At 59.0% G+C, this 22,101-nt stretch overlaps 1 protein-coding gene across 1 annotated transcript in view; it reads right to left on the bottom strand.

The window, feature by feature from the left end:
* PLEC (plectin) overlaps positions 1–22,101 on the bottom strand; it is a 78,098-nt gene that overhangs the window by 3,328 nt on the left and 52,669 nt on the right. Inside the window, 15 exon segments of the mRNA XM_087703531.1 lie at positions 2,838–2,955; positions 3,422–3,610; positions 3,771–3,914; positions 4,046–4,183; positions 4,419–4,616; positions 4,725–4,962; positions 5,627–5,796; positions 6,233–6,355; positions 6,632–6,787; positions 6,871–7,041; positions 8,001–8,129; positions 10,099–10,340; positions 13,816–13,900; positions 15,882–16,040; positions 19,704–19,889. Coding sequence (XP_087559657.1) covers positions 2,838–2,955; positions 3,422–3,610; positions 3,771–3,914; positions 4,046–4,183; positions 4,419–4,616; positions 4,725–4,962; positions 5,627–5,796; positions 6,233–6,355; positions 6,632–6,787; positions 6,871–7,041; positions 8,001–8,129; positions 10,099–10,340; positions 13,816–13,900; positions 15,882–16,040; positions 19,704–19,889 — 2,446 coding nt within the window.

The raw sequence follows: 22,101 nt of genomic DNA, 5'->3' as shown, positions 1-22,101 counted from the left end.
GAGAGAAAGCATGCAGGGGGCAGGTGGGAACCCCGAGCAGCCCCCCCAAGGGGCCGATGAGGGCAGCCAGACCGGGGGCAAGTGTAAGGGGAGCTGTGAGCTGGGTCTCAGCACAGGGCTCCGCTCACCTGCCCTCCTGTAAGTTGGCTGTGGGGCAGAGGAGGGAGGGAGCGAGCAGGTGGGACACAGGCTGAAGGAGCTGAAGGAAGGCCAAGGAGGAGGCTCAAGAAGTCAGCTCTTCTTTGGTTCACGATGGAGGGAGAGGAAGCCCCGAGGGGCTTCCAGACTCTGCCCTTCTCCCTTGAGAGCACCCAGGCCTGCTCTTGAAAGCCCCTCCCCACCCCATCTTACGCTAGACAAGCCTGGGGGGGGGGAAGGGGAGAGGAAATGTCCTTCTCATGCTCCCCTCCTTCCCAGGACTGTCCAAAGTTCCCCAGCCTCTTCCTCAGTCTTTGCCCATGAGGAGAAGCAGAAAGGAGGATGCCCTGAGGCCCCTGGTGAAGGAGAGGGAGGGAGGGAGGAAGGAAGGAAGGAAGGAGAGGGAGGAAGGGAGGGAGGAAGGAGAGGGAGGGAGGGAGGGGGCTCTTCTTCCTCCCCCTCCCTTCCCACTGTGGAGGAGGCAGGTGCACCTGAGAAGCCTATTGCGGTTGTGTGTGTGTGGGTGTGTGCAGCACTTGGAGAAGGGGTGGGAAGGGAAGCATCTGGAGCAGCCTTTAACCATACTCCAAAGGGACACTTATAAAGCAACACACGTGTTACAAATACCAATAAAACTCTTGGGCTCCAAAGAAAACCACATTTGGGGAAAGTGTCGTGTCTTCAGCCCTTAATTCCCCTTTCCCCTCCCACAATTAATGGTCCATCATCCCCACCCCATGGGCTCCCGACACTCCCTGCTTGAATCTGGACCCCAGAGCTTTGGGTCCGGCTCCACCCACCCTGCAGCTTCTCCAGGCCCCTCCCCCCCCGGAGGTCAGCCAGCAGAACCAGCCCGTCTCTGCCTTCCTGGCAACCGAGCTATTGGCACAGCACTATCCTCTTCTCACAATGGCCGGACAGAAAAGCACACCAGGATAAGCAGGAGGCAAGGGGGCCCTCCTCCCATCCAGGCCATCTTCCGGCATTGCTGGCACCCAGCCGCTCAGCTTATTCCATGCAGGCTTGTTCTCCTGGGGGACCTCCAGGGAAGAAATGTCAACCAAAGACACCTCTGCAAAAAGCAGAGACAATGAGCACAAAGGAAGGCAGAGCCACCGAGTAAACCTGCTCTGTGAAATTCCTCTCTGCGCAAGGAGGGGACCTGGGATCGCCCACAAGTGCTCCAGAGAGCGGCTGCTCGTGCGTAGACCACAAGACAGCGCCCTCTGGTGGGTGTAGAAGGGAAAGGCCTTTCCACTCAGTTGGTGCCTCTATGGGCACTGGGCTCATACACGCCTCCTGTCATCCTTTTTGGGAATTGCTCGTTAACTGCTCTTCCGGCTCTCAGGAACCTTTGGGGTGACACCACCTCAGGCCACACTGGGTGAGTTTCCTTCAATCCTCAACCAAAGGGGTTTTAAATGTGGGTGACGAGAACATTGATTTTTGGAAAGTTCCAAATGAACTAAGGATCCACCTGGATTTGAAATGAGGTTTTGAAACTAATGATAAGAATCCTTCCGATGGGTAAACACTGCTGTTTTGAAATCTTTAAAAAATCCTACGGTGGAAGAACGGAACTTCAACGATTGGACCGTAGAGGGAACCAGAAGAAACTTAAGATTGCAACGGAAGGAGGAAAACGATTCAAGGTGATTTGATTAGGCAGAACGGAGGGGACACTTTTAACATTACATTTATCATCATGATAAATGATAATGAATGAATGACACTTTTAATGTTACATTTATAAAAGGACACCTGTGAACAATGGACCCAGAAATTGATTTGAAAAGTGTCTGTTCTTACAGATAATCTGTGTTTAAAAGATGTGGAGGGAGGAGATCAAATTACACTGGACAAGACTGGGGCTGATCTGAAAGTGGATTTTAAAATGACAGGCTACAAGAGGGAGCTGGGAGAAGATGCCCTGCGGGACAGGCAAAGGGAACCGCTGATGCTGCCGTCTTCGTCGTGAAAAGGGGTCCAGGAATCACAAGAGAAGGGCCTGGACGACGTCCCTGCACTGGATTTACCGGAGAGGCTCCTGAAGGTATTGAAGGATTTGCAAGAAGGGACCAAATGGAGAAAAGTTCTAGGACGTCATTTGAAGCCATCAGAGACCAAGATTGTTAAAAATAAAGGAATGCAAAATTGGCCTATTTAGGGAGGGTTAAAAGAGAGAGGCTGCCATCTCTGGTCGTCCTTAATGGGCGTTTGCTGATCAGGACTGAAAAAAACCAGGCCTCGTTTCTAGAAATGGAATACAGAAGAAGAGACCAATGCTCCTATTTCGGAGCCGATGATCCGTGACTAAAATCCTTTGTACTTGTGATGGTCATTACTTTATCTATTTTTTCTTTTCTATTTCTTTTCTACACTTTTCATCTTTTTTAGGTTGTATTAGTTTCACCTTTAATTCTAACGTTTGATAAGATTTCTAAAATCTCTTAGACCGAGGAGGACTTGGGAGCGTTTCGGTGGCGGCTTCATTGCCCACGTCGTCAGGTGTCGATCCAATCGCTTGATTCCCTGGAGGTGCCCGCTCCTCTTCCCCTCCCTCGGCCTCCAGCTAGCACTTGCCCTCCAAAGGGCTCAGCGGGACGGAGGGACGCTCAGCAGGATCACGCGGCCAGTGGCTCTGGACGCTCCACCTCTGGCCCGCAGCAAAGGCGTGGAAGGAGCAGGGATTGACTAACCAGGAGGCCGCTGGCTGGAAGAAGGCGCCAGGCCCACTTGTGCTGCTCTTCTCCGCCTGCCGCTCTTGGCCACCTCCTCCACCTCCGCCTGTTTGTGCTCCAACTCCCGCATGAAGACCTGGGGGGGGGCAGGGGGAGGGGTCCCCATCAGCCATTCGGACCTTGGCAACCAGGCGCCGTTGCTGAGGGGCCGAGGCCCCACCCTCCAACCCCACTCAGGGGCTTGGAAGCAGGAGACCTGCATAGGCACTGGCGCACACTCACAGGGCCTCCCCCGTTGACCGAAATGTGCCCCCCTGCCCCAATTGGGAAGACGGGCTCTCCAGGGCTGTGGCCCCCTGGCTGCCAGAGGCGCCCTCGACTGCGTGGCAGAAGGCACTGCCCAGCGGAAGGCCTTCCCTGGCAGCCCTGCCAAGGAGGGAGGGGGAGGCCTCTGCAGAAGGTCAAAGAAGGGCCGGGGGGCAAGTGGGGGTCACTGACGTCCCAGCCAACCCACCGCTAAGGGCTAGCAGCAGGCAGGAGGACAGAACCCCTTCTGGCTCCCACCGGGGCTGGCACAAAGGGAAAGGGCAAAGTTATCCTACCACGTGTTGGCATCCAATTTCCTCCAGTTGCCTCTTATCCTCCGGGAGGGGCTCCTGGTCCCGCAGGCGCAAGGACTCTTGGGCGGCTGTGATCCAGGCGCTGAGCCGCTCCGCCTCCTCCTGGTTCGCAGCCAGGGAGGCCGCCTGGCCCTTCAGCCGCTGCTCCTGCTGCTGGACCCGGCTGCAGAGCTGGGGGAGGAGGAGGAGGAGGAGGGAGAGAGCAATGTGGGGCAGGAGAGGGGCGCACGTGGTGAGGGAGGAGACCCCCTTCTCTCTACCCCGCTGGATGCCGCGCACACGAGGCCCAGAGCACCCACAGGCCCCTCCCCCCTTCTGCTCTGCCCCTCACCTGCTGGAAGCGGGTCTTGGCAAGGGTGACCCAGGACTGGACGGTGCCCACAGCATCGGGGTGGCAGGTGCTCAGGATCTCCTTGCCCAGAGAGCTGATGCAGTCCAGCTCCAGCTGCTGCCACTGAATGCTCTGCTGCATCTCCTGCCGGCGGTGGGCAAGGCCATCAGCACCTCCCTGTGGGGCCAGCCCCCCCCCCACTCCAGAAAGGAGGCTCTTCAGTAGGAGACTCTTCAAGATGAGAGCAGCAGGGTCTCCCCGCCCCCCACCCTGACCTCCAGCTGGCTCTGGCCCTCGGCTATGGCTGCCTCCTCCTCCTCCTCCTCCTCTGGGGGTGCCCCATCCATCACTTGCTTCTCCAGGCCAGACAGGCGGCTCAGGAAGGCAGACAGCAGGCGGTGGAACTCCTCTGCCTGCAGGAGAGAGGGAGGGCGGCCTCAAGGGGGCTGCAATTCTGGGGAGCCGAATGTGGGTCCTCTTGACACCCAAAAGCACCCTGGAAGCTGCTCGGCTTCAGGAAAGGGGTGGTGGGCAGGGAATCGGGCAAGCCTCCTGCCCATCCTGCGTCCCAGCACAGGCCCCGCCTGGAAGCTTCTGCCTTCTACACAGCTGTCCTCCTCCCACCGCTGCCCTGGGTGGCCCACATGCCTGCCTCAGGGCCACCTCCAGCCGGCTCTGCTGGGAGACCGAGAGCTGGCCAAGGAGTTCCCAGCGGTCTTCCAGCTCCTCCATCTGGATCTGCAGCCACTGGGCATCCACGCTGTTCCCACCTTGCACCAACACATGCGCGGAGCACCTCAGCGACGTGACCGCCACCGCCCGCCGGCCCAGCTCCGTCTGGAAGGCCTGCTGGGGCAAGAGAAGAGGCCTCACTGCTGGGCACCCAAGTGGCGCAGCCATCCAGCCCCTTCCTCTCCACCAGGGGCTTCTGCGGGCCCTCCAAGCCCGCCTCACCCCAGGCCCTCTCAGCAGTGGCAATGCAAAGAACTCCTCCTTGCCTTGCCCGTGCCGGGTAGTGGCACTCTCACCCACCTTATGCTGCTCCATCAGCGTGCCCACCAGGTCTCTGTCCCCAGACACGGGGGTCTCCTCAGCCAGCTGGGGCTTGGCCCGACAAAGCCAGTCCAGGAGGCCCTGAAGGGCATCGCCAAAGCAGCCGGAGAACAGCAGGTGGCCCTCCAGCTTCTGCTGCCTGCAAAGGGTTGGCAGCAGTGACGCGCCCGCAAGGCATCTGTGCCCCCTTCTCTCGGGTGAAGGTCCAGGCCTGCCCCAAGGGGAAGCTCCCTGGAGCCATCAGCAGCACCCACTCTGGGCAAGCTCCCGCTGGCCTGCGCCCAATTCAGCAGCACCGGAATCCAGAAGGGGTTTGGGCCCCTCTGCACAACCGTTACATGGGCCTTTAAATCCCAGGGGCATGGATGTGGGGCCAGGGACCCTTGACCCCCATGAGTCAAGGGTCCCATGAGTGACCACCTCAACCGCTCTCCCTGGTCCTGGCCTACTAGCCTTGGTGAGGGTGGGAGGCCTCAGGTCAGTATCCCAGCACTGCTCCCGGCTCTTCAGCTGACCCCCTGCCCCCCCAGGCCGGGCCAATGTGGACATACCTCCCGGCTGCACAAAACATCCTCTTCTCAGTAGCACTGCAGTGAGCAACAAGGAAATGGGGCTTTCTCCCCAAGAACCCCCCCGAGGGATGGACACACACACACACACACACAGAGCGGGGACCTTCAGAGGTTTAGTTGCCCCAGCAAGGCCGGACCTGCTTTGGCCAGTGAGTGGAGACCCCGTGTGGCCCAGAGATGCTGAGAGGTTTGCAGCCCCCCCACCAGCCAGCCTATCTGCCCCCTACCTACCTCTCGGCTGCCCAGCTCCACAGAGCCCCCCAGCGCTCCTTCAGCTCCCTGTGCATCGCCTCCAGCTCCTGGCCATTGGCAGGGAGGAGGGCCTGGCCACGCAGGAGAGCCCCCTGCTGCAAGGTGGCCTCAAAGACGGGGCGTTTGGCCCGCAGGCGCCTCTGGAACCCCTGCAGGGACATTCGGAGAGAAGGGGGGGCTGCAGCTGGCCGTGGCCTGGCCCAGGGACCCGCCTGCCTCCCCCTGCCGGACTCAGGATAGGGCAGGAGACGGGGGCGGCTTCCACAGAGGGGATGGACTTGATGCAGCAGCCTCCCCCCATCCCCGGCTCACGGGCTGTCCCAGAAGGGCCTTGAGGTCCTCTTGCTTGGCAGGGGGGGCATCTGCAGGGGCTGGGCAGGCTGCCTCCCATCCGTCCATCCACTTGAGGAGCAGCCGCCAGGACCCTGCGAACTGCAAGGCCAGAGCAACACTGCTGTAAACCTCCCTGGGCGAGGCTGCCCCTCCCCAGCCCCCCAGCCCCCACTGTCCTTGGGGAGTCTTCGTGGGCGACACCTGCTTGGCCTGCTGGTGGGCCTCTTCCAGCACATCCCCCCTCTCGCTCACTTGCTGTAGGACCTGGGCCAGCCGCTCCTGGGTATTGCCCCCGTTGTCCTGGGTCAGGAAGGCAGCCCCCGCCTCCATCCCTGCCAGCTTCTTGCTCTGGGCTTCCATCCCCTGTGCCGAGGTCTGCAGGAAGAAGCAGGCAGCGGAGCCAGGAGGTTCCTGGACCAGTCCTCCTCCTCAACGCCCATCCCACCCAGACTCCCGCTGGAAGACCGGAGAGGGACACTTGAGGGCAAGCTCGGCAGCGCCCCACATAAGAGTCCTCAGACACCAGTCTGCCCTGGGCCAAGTGGGCCTGTGCCCAGGGAATGGCAGGCAGACTCCGCTTCCCAAAGGATGCCAAGGGCACCCATGCCACCCAGGGGGCTCCCCCTCCTTTGCCGGCCGGCTGTGGCTGACCTGTTGCCGCCGCCTCTGTTTGCCGACAGTGTCCAGGATGTAGCTGGGAGGAGGCAGGGCCTCCAAGGCCTCCTCGGTCGGCTTGGCCCACCGAAGGAGCCCCTGGAGGCTGGCATGGTGCTTAGTGGCCATATTCGGGCTTTGGAGGAGCTGCTCCTGGGAGAAGGATGGAGGTCCGTGGGTGGACCCCAGGCAGGACGAGAGGCCTGCCCTCCGCAGCCCCCTTCCCGCCCACCCACCTTCTGCTCTTGCAGGGGGCTGGTGCAGCCGCCCCACTTCCACTCCAAGACCCTCAGGCTGTGCTCGGCCGTAGAAGCTCCGCTTGGGTGGCAGGTGGCCAGCAGGTGCTGGAGCTTCTCCTGGACTCGCTGGTACCTTTGCTGCTTGGATTCCATCTCTTTGCACAGTTCCTGCCCAACCACAAGAGGCCCCCAGGTGAGGTTCCCACCACTGCCAGGAGGAGGAGGAGGAGGGGGAGGAGGAGGAGGAGGAGGAGGAGGAGGAGGAGGAGGAGGAGGAGGAGGAGGAGGAGGAAGACAGGCCCAAAGGCAGCCCAGGCGGAAGAGCAGCGCGAGGGAACCGGCAGGAGATCAGACCCTCCCAGTGCTGGGAAAAGGTCCCCCCAGAGAGATGGCCTGGCAAGACTGAAGCGGTGGCTTGCTCTGCTGTAGCCGAGGGGAGAAGCTTCCTCGCCCAGGCCTGGCCCGGAAGCTTCCCTGCAACTGCCTAGAGGCCTCCCAGGGCACGAATTCAGGCGCTCTGGAGGGTCCCAGCCCACAAAGGAGAAGAAGTGGGGCCAGAGGCAGCCGCACAGGCAGGCGGGGACATCTTGACCCGAGGCTCCAGGAGCCCCCCAGCCACCACCAGCCCTGGGCTTTCCATCCTGGGCTTCTGGGTGACGGAGGAGGCCCCGGACGGCTCTTGTCCTGGATTGGGGTGCCTCTTCTCAACGGGGGTTGGATTCTTTCGTTGTTGTTCTCCCCTCTGAAGCAGGGCAGGGGAGCACCTCTATGGGCCCGCTCCTTCCCTGCTGTGGGAAGCCACCCCAGTTGGGCTCTGGCCCTTCCCAGATTCAGCTGCCCCAGGAGCTCCCAGTGGCCCAAGGAAGGAACAGCTGGTGGGGGGGGGAGGACCTTTGGCTTGAACCGTCTGACGATGCCCCATCCGCCCTCAGCAAAGGGGCAGACAAAGACCTGGGAGAGATTCCCGAGTCTTCGGAAACAGCCCAGGGCCTTCCGGGGGAAGGTCCTGGACGTCTCCTCCTGCCAAAACAGCCTCTCAACCTAAGGGCTCCAAGGGGGGTGAAAGTCGCCCACCTTTCCTCCCTAGCCGTCCCTGGAATGCAGGGAGTTGCTGGGAAGGGACTCACCGAGAGTGGGGCAAGCTTCTCCTTGGTGGCTTCGGAGTGGCCCCACATGGGCTTGGAAGAGACGAGCTGCAACTCCACCTGCTCCAACCGCTGCACTAGCCCAGCCGCCTCCAGGGAAACTTCCCGCACCTTCGGGAGCACCAGACAGAGACGGCCGGCCGAGTGAGGAGGGCGGGGAGGACAAAAGCTGCTCCCCCTCCCTTTGAAGTATGCTTTCGACCAGTGAGAAGTGAGAGCAGCCTTCTTTGTGAATCTATTCTTTAATTTGGTTGATTTTCAAGCTAGAGTAGCTGTGTTTGTCAGAATGACACAATCCCAAGGAAAAATAGGGGTCTTGACTTTGCAAAATATATTTTCAAAACTACAGAAATTATGAAATATAGTAGAGAAAAAACTGGAATACATAGAGCACATAACAAGAAAATATGATGAAAAAATTGAAAATGTTCATCAAATGCAAAACGGGGTGCTTGAAACTCAAAAAACCAAAGTGAAAAATGAAAAAAGAAGACTAAACCTGCTGATATCTATGGTAATTGGTTTGTTCCTGAAAATGGAAAGAATGAAATACAGAAAGAGGAATTAAGTGGAGAGGAAATCTATTTCAAGATATAGAAGAAGATAAAATTAAAGAACCTATGGATTTAAAGAAAGAAATTCCACTAAGCAAAAGTTTTGATAACACTGCTGATAATCAGAGACAAACTGAATAAGGAAACAGAAAGAGGGCATCAAGGTTATATGAGAGATCTTATAAGCAAGGAGTTGCTAAGAGGAGTCCATACAAAGCTGATCAAGAAGACGATAGAGGATTGGTACCACAAATGGCAGAAGATATGAGATTGTTTTGTTATTGGAAAGATACAGGTTGATAAGATGGAAGAATATAACTTAAAACTAGTTAAACGTAGTGAAATTTAGTGATAATAGATATAGCTTAAATAAATAACTGATAATGTTACTAATGTAAACAATGTGTAGTGTTATGATGAGTATAATTGGATATGAATATTGAATGGTACACATGAAAGGAAGTTTAGAAATCCTGAGAGGAGGAGCCAACATCGCGACGGAACATCGTGCGAACTCGACAGTCTGAGTCCGCCGATGACACTTTTGCCCTTGGACGGTCCGGCAGGACCTAAACCGTCCTGAAGAGACGGTGACTGGGAAGACAAAACCTTGCTGGTCGCAGGGACACCACAAAGTCCCTGATCGACCCAAGGGTAGCGCTTCTAACCGGCGGCAAACAGGCAGCCTCCAGGCTGACATAGTCGGAGACGGCTCCCAAAGGAAGAGAAGAAGTGAAAGCGTTCCATCTGGTGAGGTTATTTTTTCTTTCTCAAGATTGCCCTAAGAAACTCTTTAAAAAATAATAATAATTAGTCCTCTACGCAAGAACAAAGCGGCAAATTTAATCCCTATTGGACTGCCTTAGAAAGTTTGTTGTTCCTGCTTGTAACAATGTTTTGTGGACTGAAGTGATTGCAACGTTTCCTGTTTCCCGCCTGAAGTTTAAGGACTGATCTTTTTTCCTGTTTTTTTTTTACTACCTTAACTTTTTTCTTTTGGCTTGAACTAAAATTTCTTCTTACTTTAACAAATTTCTCCTTCTATTTGTTATAAAATCATATAAAAGATACTTAAGGAACAAGCATAAAAAATAATAATTGAATCTGCCATTTGGAAGCCTAAGCCTGAAGTTTTTTTGAAACAATGTATCCTTTGTTCTTCTCTATTTGGCTTCACTGACTTTGCAACGGAAGGATTTGGACTCTTGTTTATAAAACCTGATAAAGACTCAAGGGCATGAACAGCGTTTTGCAGGTGCTTTTGGAGAAGCAAAAGAAAAGAAAAAGACAAGAACCCTTCTACTTTGAAAACCACAAAAGAACTTGTGCTTAAGATTTAAAATAAATATAGATATATCCCTCAAAAACTATTCACAGGCTAGAGTGGCAGATATCTTTTTCTTTTTTTTCTTTTTCTTTACATCCTTCTTCTCCAGCAGGCGGGGGAGGGGTCGGATAGACACTTTGCCCAAACCGTCTTCTGGGCAAGGGGGCTGCAAGGGGCGGCCTTTTCCCACCCACCCTACCTTCTCTCCCCCTGCGGGAGCCCGGAAACAGGAGTCGTCTTCTGCATGGCTGCCCGGCAAGTGCTGCTCCTTCTCCGAGGGCTGCAGCCCGAGGTCCAGGCCTTCCTGGGTGGGCTCCTGGTGGGAAGAGGCCTCCACGGTCTGCTCCAGGGGCTGCAGGGCATCGCTGCTCCTCTGCTCCACCAGCAGAAGCCTCAGCTGCAGGGAGTCCATCTGGCCCTGGATCAACCTCCCTTCTTCTCCTGCAAGAGCAGAGCCCCAGCTCAGCCCAGACAGAGCCCAGCACCCACCCCAGGGGTCTCCTGGCTCCCCCGGCTGCCAAGACTGAGCTGCAACTGGCCAACCTGCACAAAACTGGACTCTCGGGGACAGGGACTCTCGTTGCCCACCAGGCTCCTATCCCAGCCAGCATCAATTCTGGAAACTCAGGGCACGAGACGGAGGGATGTAGACACGAGCGATCGTGGGTGCACCTCGGTTCACCCACGTAACACCTATCCTCCGCGAGCTGCACTGGCTGCCTATTGGTCTCCGGATACGCTTCAAGGCGCTAGTCGTCACTTATAAAGCCCTTCATGGTATTGGACCTGGGTACTTGAGAGACCGCCTGCTGCCAATTACCTCCTCTAGACCGATTAGATCCCACAGATTAGGCCTCCTCCGAATTCCATCCGCCGGCCAGTGTCAACTGGCGACTACCCGGAGGAGGGCCTTCTCTGTGGCTGCTCCGACCCTCTGGAACGAACTCCCCGTGGAGATTCGAACCCTTACCACCCTCCAGGCCTTCCGCAAAGCCCTTAAAACCTGGCTGTTCCGACAGGCCTGGGGCTGATGAACTGTTGCCCCCGTCTCGAATGGTATGACTGTTGTGTGTTTTAAATTATGTATTGTTGCGTGTCGTTTTAATTTTTGTTTGTATCCCCCTCCCTTGGTTTGCGTTGTGAGCCGCCCTGAGTCCCCTTCGGGGGAAAGGGCAGCATATAAATAAAATAAACATACAAACATACAAAACCTTTTTGGGGGCAGGGACGAGGTGCCCTGAACAGATGTTTCTATCTGAGTTTTGGGCTTTAGTGTGAATACAGCTTATTGCTACCATCTTGCTACCCACAGCTCTTGTGCTGGACTCTGAGGGGTGGGGTTGCTTGGGCAGAGCTATTGAGCCACTGAAGCTCCCGGGTCAATGTAACAAAGACTAAACCAGAAGGACCTTTACCTGGCACACGGCCAGTCCTTCCCACCACCCCCTCCCCTCCAAAACCTTGGTAGCCAGAGGCTGCCAAGTCAGTGGGAGGGTCAATGTGGCTGAGCCCCGAGTCTTCATTGCCATCTTCAACTCAGCAAATACAGTCGGCTGCGAGGCGCTAGAGGGGGGAGGCGTATCAAGTTAAGAAAAGTTTTGTTTTCTTTACGTTCTATGAGATTGCTTTGACTCCCCCAAAAGGGGAGTGATTAAATAGAGCCGTTTTCCCTACCCACCTGCTTCAGTTGCTTTCAAAATATATAAACTGAATTAAAATAAAACAACAAAAACCGAGAATCCATTATTTTTATCCATGTTACTATCCTATTATACATAATTAGAGAGTGGGGTGCTTCAGACATCTGAGGATGGGCTGTTTGTTTATTTTTTCTTTGTGTTACTTAATGAAATTATTTCCCTCTTACTCAGAGCACAAAAGAGGGAGAAATCCCGACTGCGGTTGACCCTCACGTGAGCTACTCCGGGGACGGCTGGGCGTGCGATACGAAGGTTCCCAAGGGCAGCTCCACCTGGAGTCCCGTCACGAGGTGACCAGGACATGAGCGACTGTTCCAGAAACGGCCTCGCATGACGCAGGAGACGTGACCGTCCCTGCCCCCACGGCCGCCACCTGGCGTAGAAGCAGGACCCAGGAGTCCAGAGAGATTCCTAGACGGTGGATTAGCTCCATTCAATTTTGATGGGGGGGGGCATCAGGTGCACCTTCCGGAAAACAGGGAGCGACAGCAGTAACTCCCCAACCACTCGTCAAGGCGGAAGGCAGAGTTAGGCGGCCGCCTGGGAGCTTCTGGGAAAGGGTCGAGGCCTCCCGCTTTGCAGGGGCTCCCTTGCTGCTCCACGGCAGCTTTTGTGACCAGGTCCCCGGAGGGAGGGGCTGCTGACACACAAAGCAAGCCAGGAGGGGGAAGAGACCACGAAAGGAACGGGGGAGGGAGGCTGAGGACCGACCCCCTTCGTCCCCCTTGGGCCTCTGTGTTAAGCTCTCCTGGCCCAGGTGCAGAACAACTTTTAGCAGCTGCATTTAGTGTTTTGGGGAGGCAAACAGCCACCACCAGCCGGATAGGAAGGGGTTGGCTGGGTCCAGGGCAATGCCACCTCTCAGGGCCCCGACTTCAACATTCAGAGGGCGGGTCTCGTGCTCTTCTGCCTCAGAAGGGTGGAAACTGCCGCTGGTTTGGGGCAGCTGTCCTCACAGGAGGCCCTTCAAGAGTCGCATGAACCCCAAGGCCTCCACTGTGGTTCGAGCTGCTGGCCTGCAAAGGGAGAGGTGACGAAAAGACCTAATGGAGGGCAGCTCCTCTGAAACCCCCTCCCTGGAGGAGAGGAGAGGGGGGGGGTCTCCTGGGGCAGGGAATGCCCACCACGGGAAGGCAGCCTCTGCTTCCTGTCCCAGCAGACGGGATCTTGCTCAGCGCAGGCTCCGAGGCCTTTCTTTCTTGTGTGGCGGACAAAGGGTGGGCTGCCCTGGGGGAATGGAAGCCACGTGCCAATTGGGCCCTTTCTGGGAGGGAGACGGCTGGGGGCTTAGGAAGGGAGCCAAGGCACCTGCAGGCCTGGCAGGGAGAGGAAAGAAACTCTTCTGCCAATAAGGGCAGAGTTGGGCTGAACAGGCTCCCGCCCAGGGGTGAAATCTACTCACTAAATGTGAGCGCACGGGCCACATCCGCACATGCACAGGACATTCTGCGCATGCACAGAGCGTCAAAAACAGACGTGATGATGTCCATGCGGGTAGGCGGAGCCTGCTACCAAGCACGCCTAAAAGGTAAGTAGAAGAGCGGGGGGAGGGGGAAATCCACTCTGCCACACGATTCAATTACTGCTTTCTACGCAATATAAATCACGCGTCACAGCTGATCGTCGGAAATACCGGTTTGCCCGAACTGAACCTGTAACTTTCTTTACTACCGTTCAGGCGAAGCGATCCGAACCGGCAGCCTTTCACCCCCTGCCCATCAATGCGCTGGCTAAAGAGATCTTAACTCCCCCTCAAACCCGAGGAGAGAGACAACTCTCCGCTTCCCCACACCTGTCACAACGCCTGCGACCCTGAGCCTCCAGGAGGAGAACCGGAGCCCCCAAGGGGGATTTCCCTGCAGGCTGCCACCCAGCCGGGCCAAGTGGGATAGGGAGGGGTCCCTTCAGGGCAGCCCCTTCCCTGGCTCTGCACTGGGCGGAGCCCAACTTTGATGGCAAGCAGCAGCCCTGGGTCCCTTGGCTCTGCAACGCCCCGTGGGCGAGCCAGAGACCCTGGGGGAATGGAATGGGGTCTCGCACCTCGGAGGGCGTGTGACAAGGACCTTCTGGATCTGGAAGCGGCTCTGCTGCAGGGAGGGAGCCGCTGAGCCTTCTGCAACTCTCCACCCCTCCCTCATGCCGCCAAGCCACTCAAGGTCCCCCCCACCCAGGAGGCTGAACGGAACCTTCTGCAGGCGCCTGGAGCTGCCACTTGCCTGGCACCAACTGCAAGAGCCGCCGTCCGTGCTCCAGGGTCTCTTCCAGTTCTGCTGGCTTGGACTGGACTTCCCTGCGCAGATCCTGGAGGAAAGCAAGCGCCCAGGTGGCTCCAGGCGGCCTTGAGGTCCTTCCCGCTCCCTGATCAGGGAACAGAGCCTCCCACCCATCGCTGCCCATCCTCCTCCCTTGGGCCTCCTTGAAGCCTTCCCGGCACCCTGCCTGAATCTGCTGGTGGGCATCTTGGCTTCGTGCCAGGCTCCCAGGGGCTCCCCAGAGTTGGGCCAGTTTCCGCTCCGTCAGGCTCAGCCAGTCTTGAAAAGCCTCCACCGATTCCTGGAAGAGGCTGGCGGCCGGGACGATCTGCTGCAGGCAGCTGTGCCTATGGAAGAGGAGATGGGGGCCCCAGCAGGAGCCCAGCAGGGAAGGGCTCCCTCTTGCCCTCCAGGACGCTTGGAGCCACCGGGAGGGACGTTCCAGTGAGAGGGGCCGGAGGGCACCAGCCCTAGGCAGGCTCCCTTGCCCTTCTCCTCCTGTGCCTTCCCTCGCCAGGGGGACCCTGAAGGGGCTCAGGGAAACCGCCCCTCTTCAGCCAGGCTGGGAGAAGGGCGAGGGACCGGAGAGGGACTGATGCCACATGGGGGCCAGGGAGCAGAAAGGCCGGTCTCTCCAGTCTTTCCCTCCTTGGGTGGGCGATGCACACCCTGGGCAACCCCAGGCTCCCCTCCACCCCTTTGCCCACTAAGGCTTGGCACAAGCAACCATAGAACAGACCGCCACGAATCTTGAGTTGCTCCGGAACATTCCGGGTTTTGGTTCAGGTGGAGCAAAGAGGCCCTCCTGCTTTTGGGCTCTTCCGTGGCTGGGAAAGGATCAGAACCCTGGAGGCCCTGCGCAGGGTGGGCTGGAAACCCCCCTCCCAGGCCTGTGCCCCACTGGGTGAAATGCCCAAAGTTGTGTTTGCAGGACACGCCTGGTCTGGTTGACGCTGGCTGCACGAAGCAGGAAAAGCCCCACCAGGTTTTGCAAAGGACACAAAGACCAGCAAGCGAACAGCATTTGGGGGGGGCAGCAAAGGGACTTCTTCTTTCCCTCCCCCCAGATGCCGTGGGCTCTCTCTACCTGGCTTCCGCCTCCTGGACCAGGATCTCCCACTTCTCCTGCAGGCTGGCGAGGCCCCTGGGCTGCTCCGGTCCCTCGGCAGCACCGGCAGGCTCAGCAGGGAGCGGCTGGCAAAGGCGGCTGATGTGTGGGGTCCGCTCCCCCAGCAGGCGCAGCAGAAGCTGGAGGAGAGCAGAGCGAACGGTGGGCCTCCCGCAGCCCTGTGGCCTCATCCCCTCTTGCCACAGAGCCTGCCAGGCCCTCTTGAAGCCACTCAGTCTCGCGCTCAACAGGAGCCTCTCTGGCTCGTCATGCGGCTTCCCAGCCTGGTCCCAATGTGAACGGCCTCCCCCTTTATCTCCTCCCCCTGTGGCTCCCAAACGGGAGGCCCGGCCCTTCCCTTGCAGGCAGACGACAGGCCCGGCGGTTGCAACCCAAACGGGCTGTTCCCCAGCCCATGGCTGCAGTGGAGGATGGAGCCGCCTGAGGTTGGGTCCCCCTGGGCAGCCCTCGGGCGTGAGCTTAGAGCAGCTGACACCCCTCCTCCCCCTGCAGTCAAGGGAGCCCAGACTGAGCCTCTTCCCAGCCCCACCTCCTTCCCTGGGACGGCTTGGGAATAGCCCCTTCCCCATGGCTCTTTACACACAGGTGCAAATCGTACTGGGCAGAGTATTTTTATATTAAAATTGCGTATCATTTCGAAATGGTAATAAGCTCCCAAGCTGCCATGTCCCACTTCTGGGGTCGTAGCTTTTCAAGACGGGGGTCATCTGCTGAGTCCTAACAACCAGGATGGTGGTCATGGCGATGATGAGGTTCCAGGAGAGCCCTTTTTAGACACAACAGCTGTGCAGGTTCCAGCTGACCTGCATTCTACTCCCCCCTCCCCAAACCCAGAGCAACCTCCGCCAAGGTGCAGCTCTTTCCGAAGCTCCAGGTGTGAAAGCTGCTGCTCCCTGCTCACCTTTTGCTCCTGCAGCTGCGCCTTCACGACCTTGGCTTCCCCCGAAGGAGGTTTCTGGTGGCCCATGAGGTCCTCCACTTCACTCACCCAGGCAGCCAGCTTCCCTGCAGCCTCCGGGGTCAGCCCAGCGCCCTGCGTGCCTCCTGGGAGGGCAGCTGCCTGCAGGGAGAAGAAGAGGCCTCGCTCAGCGCAGCTCTCCCACAGGTGGCTTCCGGCATCTCCTCAATGCACTGCGAAATTGGGGAGGGGGGTGTCCCCTACAATCCCTTCGATTCCCAGCAACTGTCCCTAAGGGGAAGGCAGCGTCTGCTCCTCAGACCCACCTGCTAAAACCACTTATTTACCCCTCTCCAGGTTGGGCAGTGCTGCGCCTGGGGCACAGATGGCCAAAAAGGCTCTACCTGGGCAGGTTAAACCTGTCGTGTGAATGCAACCACTGGCTCTTTAAAGAACACCCCCGTGTGGCTAGGGATGGTGCCTGGTTCTCCAGTCAGAGCTGAGGGGCTGGTTGGAGCCCACAAGCTACGCTGGGGGTTTCTTCTGTTCTTGACTGTGGTCTAAACGTGGCCACTGACGGGAACCCCCACAAAGGACCACTCCAGGCTCCTAACTCCGAAGCACATGGCAGAAGGAGGGGTGAGGTACAGAGGCAGTGGCTGGGCCCCCACAATGCACCCGAGGGCTGACCACACACACACACACACACACACACACACACACACACACTGCAGAAGGCAAGACCAAGGCCAAGGTGGACAGGAGCCTCCTTCCGGAACCACCTTTCCTGTCCCCCAGCCCAGCTCCCCACCTGGTAGCCGTTGGCATCACCAACCCTGTCAGAGGAGGAAGAGGCATCCCCAGAGCTCCCTCCGCACAGGTTGGCAAGAGGCCCCTCTTCTGCTCTGAAGGTGCCAGCCAATTCCATGGTCTGACCCTCGGCCACCGGGCAGAGTTCTCTGCTCCCAAAGCAAGCCTCTCTCCCTGCTTGGGGCTAGGTGGGCCGGGAGCCCTCTTGCCAGAGCGAGAGGAGGGAGGGCCGGGACTTGGCCGGTGGAGGGGACAGGTCCAGCAGCCTGCCAGCCCCTGCCTTCCAATGCAGCCCCTGCCTTCCTGGAAGGGAGAGCAGATGCCTGGGTTCTGGGGGCTCCCTTGCCAGGGGCTTCTGGCCCTGCTTCAGAGGCCTCTCTGAGCGGATGAGCCGCTTAATGGCCGTGGCCACCCCATCCGTGCAAGAGCCACAGCCACCTTATCTTGGCTGCAAGCCAGTCTGGCAGCAAATGGGAAGGGCGGGCACAGCACCTAGCCAGAGCACTGCCCCACAGCCCCTTGCTCAGAGTGCCAGGGCCGGGGCAGAAGGGGTGAAGTTGCCGCCACGGTGCCTGTTGACCTGGGCTTCTCGGACATCAGCCAGCACCTTCTCCACCCTGGTCCCCGAGGTCTCTCGGCTCCTGTCCCCACCGGGGTACTCTGTCACTTCCAGGATCTCAGTCACCACCGTCTCCGTCACTTCCGTCACTTCCGTCACCTCCCTGGTGGTGGGCAGCTTCCAGCCCCAGCTGGCCCCCAAGCTCCCGGGGGAGGTCCAGGGGGCCACGGCTCCTTCCGGCTGAGTTTGGAGGGGGCAGCAACTGGGCAGCTTCAGGTCCAGATTGTTTTGCTTGGGGAGGGGGGGGCTGCTCTTTGCCATGGTCCAGCCATTCTCCATCCCCCGTGGGCCGGGGCAAGCCTTCTCTGAGGACCTGCCTGCGCCAGCCTCCTCCTCCTCCTCCTCCTCCTCCTGGTTGTTGGAGGTGGCTGAGCAGGGCTCCTCCTTCGGGACGTCTTCGGGTCGGGGGCTTTTCTGCCCCAGGCAGCTGGGCCTGCTGACAGAGTTGCCCATGGCCAGCGGGCAGGAAGGGCCGGGCTGCCTCTCAGAGCCCCCGCGGAGCCAAGGGAGCGGCCGCCAACCTCTCAGGGGTGGGACCAGGCAGGAGGGAGCCGGGCGGGCGCTTCCCTTGGCCCAGCCCGTGGGGGCTCATGGCTGCTCCGGCAGGGAAGGGCTTTCCTCGGGAGGCTTCGGGTGCCAGCTGAGCGCCTGGATGGCCCCGCACCTGCTGAGGAAAAGGCGGCTCGTTGAAGGGGAGGCGGCGGGGTGGGCGTCGCAAAGGCGGCAGCCGGGTCGGGCGGGGACGCGGGCTCGCATTGAAGCCCAGCCACCACGAGGCCCGGCCGCACAATAGGCTGCGCTGCCCTCGCCCCGGCCCCGCCCCGGCCAGCGGCGCTGCTTTGCTCGGCGCCGGCTTCCAACCCATCCGCCCCTCGAGCGAAGCGGGCGGCGTGAAGGAGACAATCGGCCGCGCCTCCCCGCCGCCCTTCCTCGCTGGGCGCTGCACCGGCGACGCCGCTCTGCCCGGCTCTGCCCAGCTCCGCCCGCCGCCACTTCGCGCGAACTTCCCGGGAGCCGGCCGGGGCCAGGGCCGCTCGGCTTACCTCCCTGGCGAGGCGCGGAGACCGCCCGGCATCCCCACCCGGCGCTTCGGCCTCCGTTGCTCCAGAAGCAGCTGCCCCGCCCGCTTCGCCGTCTCAGCGGCACCTCAGGGCATCCCCGCGGTGGGGCGGGGCGGGGCGGCCGAGAGACCCTCGCCCGAAGGGGCGGCGGGCGCAGAGCCGACTTGCAGCGGCCGCCCCGCCCCTCGGGCGAGACTCTGGGCTGGGGCCGCCCAGGCTCGGCGGCAGCAGGTGGCGCGGAGGAGGAGGGGCAACGGGGAACCCCCTGCCCTTCCCTCGCCTGCCCCTCGCCCACCAAGACCAACCGCTGCCTGCCCTGGACTCCTCGCCGCTCCCGCGCTAACGCCCCGTTGCCGTCACTGGGGAAACACCCCGGGGCTCCCAAGCACGCCGGCGGGGGCCGGGGAGAGGCGGGCGCCTGGACCACCAAGGCCCTCAGCCACGACGGCTCTCCAGGCAGTGCCCCCCCATACCCCGGTCCCTCCCAGGCCCCTGCCGGGCGCGTAGCCTGAGGCCGGAGGAACCCCGTAGGTGCGCACCCCGACCCTGCCCTTGCACGGCCCGCCAAGGTCCCGGAGCCGAAGCCAGGAAGGCGAGGTCGCCCCTTTCCCCTTTCCTCTAGCTGGGCGGCGGCGACGACTCAGCAGCTCCGCTCGGGGACCTGCGACCACCCGGAGGTCGCGCCTCGCTCCCCCGAGAGGCGAGCTGAGCGCCCCGGAGCAGCGCTGCCTGGAGGGGAGGGCACAAATACCCGGGTAGAAGGAAGCCCCTGGCCCGGTCGGCTGCGGTCCCTGGCAGGATTGCCAATCCCCCCCCCTCCCCAAAGAAGGTCCTCAGAAGGCAACAGGTAGTCTGCAGTCTGAAGACTCCCTCTGGAGGCCCCTGGAAAGCCCCCCCCCTTCCCAAAGTAGCAGAGCTCCCCCAAACATTGTCAGCCAGTCCTGCCACACCCAGCCAAGTGTGTCCTTTTTGCTATGCTGCACCAACACAAAATAAAATAACTGTCTGGGGATCTTGAAACATTTCCCCCCTCCTTGAGACTTTTAAGACAAAGGCCGGGAACCAGATACCCAGCCATGGACTCCCCCATGCGTCCCCTGGATAATGCACAAGGTCAGGTGCCCCGAACCCATTAAAAACCGCTGCACAGACACCCCCAGGGGATGACAGCACTGGATGTCTCGGCCCTGGAGGCCAAAGCATTGGATGAATGCTTGCAAGAACCACCGTAGGTATGTCTAGCCTAATGAAGAGAAGGACTAGAGGGGGCATGATAGCAGCCTTCCAGTATCTGAGGGGATGCCCCAAAGAGGAGCAACCTATTCTCCAAAGCACCTGAGGGCCTTTCTTTCCAATGTAAGGTTGCACGACTTGCACGCCTATCCAATCTCTGTACGTCTCTCGGTGTATCCGAGCTGCTTTCGGAGCAGCAGAGCCGAAACTTTCAGCTCTCTGCGAATCTTCCAGGTCGGTGTATGGAATGTGCCTCAACAATCGTTCCAGGTTTTCTCTGTTTCTTTCCTAGGGGCAGGTAGTCAGCAGGTACTTAAAGGTGTACTTGCCTTGCTGTAAAAGCAGATTTCTATCAAACCGTACGGGATAAATTGCAAGTTATTTTTGTGATTAGCAACCCGCAATCAATAAGATACACCCAAATGTGTTCAGGAAGCAAAATCTTTGTTTTCACAACAAAACCTGTGGAGGGAAGGTGGGGAGTTGCGTGACATGTTAGGGTGAGAGCAGTTAAAATCCAAGCCTTGGCGCAAGTGGCCTGCCCAGGGCAGGTGTGACCTTTCAGGCTGAGGGAGGGAGTGATTATGTTCCATGGGGACCTTGTCTACGCAACCAGCCAGCCAGGGTTTTTCTATAAGCCGCGGCCTCTGGCCTTTGAGGCCTTCCAGGGTAACTGCGTCCATCCCCTTTGGTCATCCTCTCCTCCTACCTTTCCCAGAGGTTACAGCCTTTGAGAGAGGGGGGGGGATCTTCACACCATGTATCCAAAATTGAAGCTAGTCATGGGTGCAGCCTGATTGGTCTGATGATCCGCCCATTTGTTTCCTTGGTGTCCACCCTCTTCTCACAATCTTCTCCAAGGCCAAAGTACAAAAGCACCCGTATCATCTTCTCCAGCTTCTTCAGATCTGACTCTTCCATGGAGGGTCAACGGGGAAGGCCTGGTAGCACGTTCTGGCCTTCCTAGCACTAGACCTGCGATGCACCGAAAGACCCACCACATAGGGCAGATTTCGCTGCTCTAACTAGGCCTGGCCAGCATCCGAAGACGCCTGGGGGGACGGGCGGGAGAGAGAAGGCAAAGCCCAGGCGGAGCTGAAGCTGCACTTGGGCAGAGCAGGAAGCCACGGCGTCTCACCTGCTCAGGAGCAGAGTTTGGCTCCAGACAAGAGAGGCAGCCTCTCTTCTGCAACATCCATCCAGCGAGGCAGGGTAAGCGGCCTCCCCACCGTGCCACAGCCACGGCCTCCCTTCCCCCGGGAAGCATTAGCAGGGCAGGAGCTTCCAGAAGGAAAAGCAGACTAAACCTTCCGTGCCAGATCAGAAGCCCAGGGGGCGGCACAGGTGGGCTTCCTCCAGGGTGGGATTTTGGCTCCGCACTGTGTGCCCACCTTTGCCCACTCTGGCTGTGTCCCTCTGCAGGGATGGCCACCACTCGGCCTCTGCCAACAGGTGTGGCTGGCTGGGGTTGGCCCAGCATCGCAGTCCCCGTGTTCTGACAACTGCCTGCCGCTCTCCACAGCTCTTCCTGGCGTCACTGGGGGGGGGGATTCCTGTTGGATCAGGAGCCTGGCTCTGCCTCCTGACTCGAGCAAGGGGAGCCAGGCATGGTGAGGCTGCGGGTCCTCCTGTCCAGCGATGGGCCTGTACTCCAAAGTCTCCATGCAAAGGCCAGCCATGCGTGTTGACTGGTGACTTCTGTTCTCACCTAGGCTTCCCAAGAGCCTGAAGGAAACTCCTGGTCCCGACAAAAACCCCTTTTATTAATGGATGTGAATTCTGCTCATTCACATCCAGCAAAGTCTTTTAAGGGAGTATTTCCAATCACCGACCTTATCTGGCTTGGAGAGCTGCCAGGCCGATATCTGCAGAACTTGGCAAGGAGTCTCGGAGAGTCATGAACCAATTAAGCAAACTAATTGTCTCCTGCAAACTCCACTCCCCTTTCGCTCCTCTTTTATTCCCTCTGGGAGAGGCCATTCATTGTACACCTGTGGCCTTACTCCCAAGTCGACCCCTGTTCTTTAGCTGTTCCCTTTGTCTGGCAGCTCTGCACATGTGCACACTGGGAACAGGCTCCAGTTGTTCTTCTGCCTCACTGAGGTCTGACTTTGAAGGCAGCTGGTAACTGGCATAGGGACCTGGCCCCCTCTCTGCCTCCGACACAGAGCCCTCCTCAGAGCCTTCCCCAGACTCCAGGACTGGCCCAGGTTCCTCCCCAACCTCCTCACTGTCCGAATCTGCTGCCGGCTCTGCTGGCCATTGGCGGGCCACAACAACTTCAGGGAGGAGGAGGAGGGTCTCTGCCCCCATTGCCCAGTGAAGACCTCAGATGTGGGGTGGACCCCAACATTGCAGCCATCACACCAGCCAGCATCAGATGGAGAAAGGGGGTACAACCTGGTTGCCGGAGGCAGAACCCCCAGGGGGAGGGTGCTTGGTGTGGCCTTCAGGGCAGCCCTGCATGAGACCGGGGGCTCTTCTTCCTCAGGACTTGGAG

The sequence above is a fragment of the Thamnophis sirtalis genome, unplaced genomic scaffold, assembly GCF_051295495.1.
Source record: "Thamnophis sirtalis isolate CommonGarterSnake01/CBP01778 unplaced genomic scaffold, rThaSir2_p1.2 scaffold_2, whole genome shotgun sequence".
NCBI lineage: Eukaryota > Metazoa > Chordata > Lepidosauria > Squamata > Natricidae > Thamnophis > Thamnophis sirtalis.
Note: the sequence above shows the minus strand (reverse complement) of the source record. Positions and strands in the feature narration are given on the sequence as shown.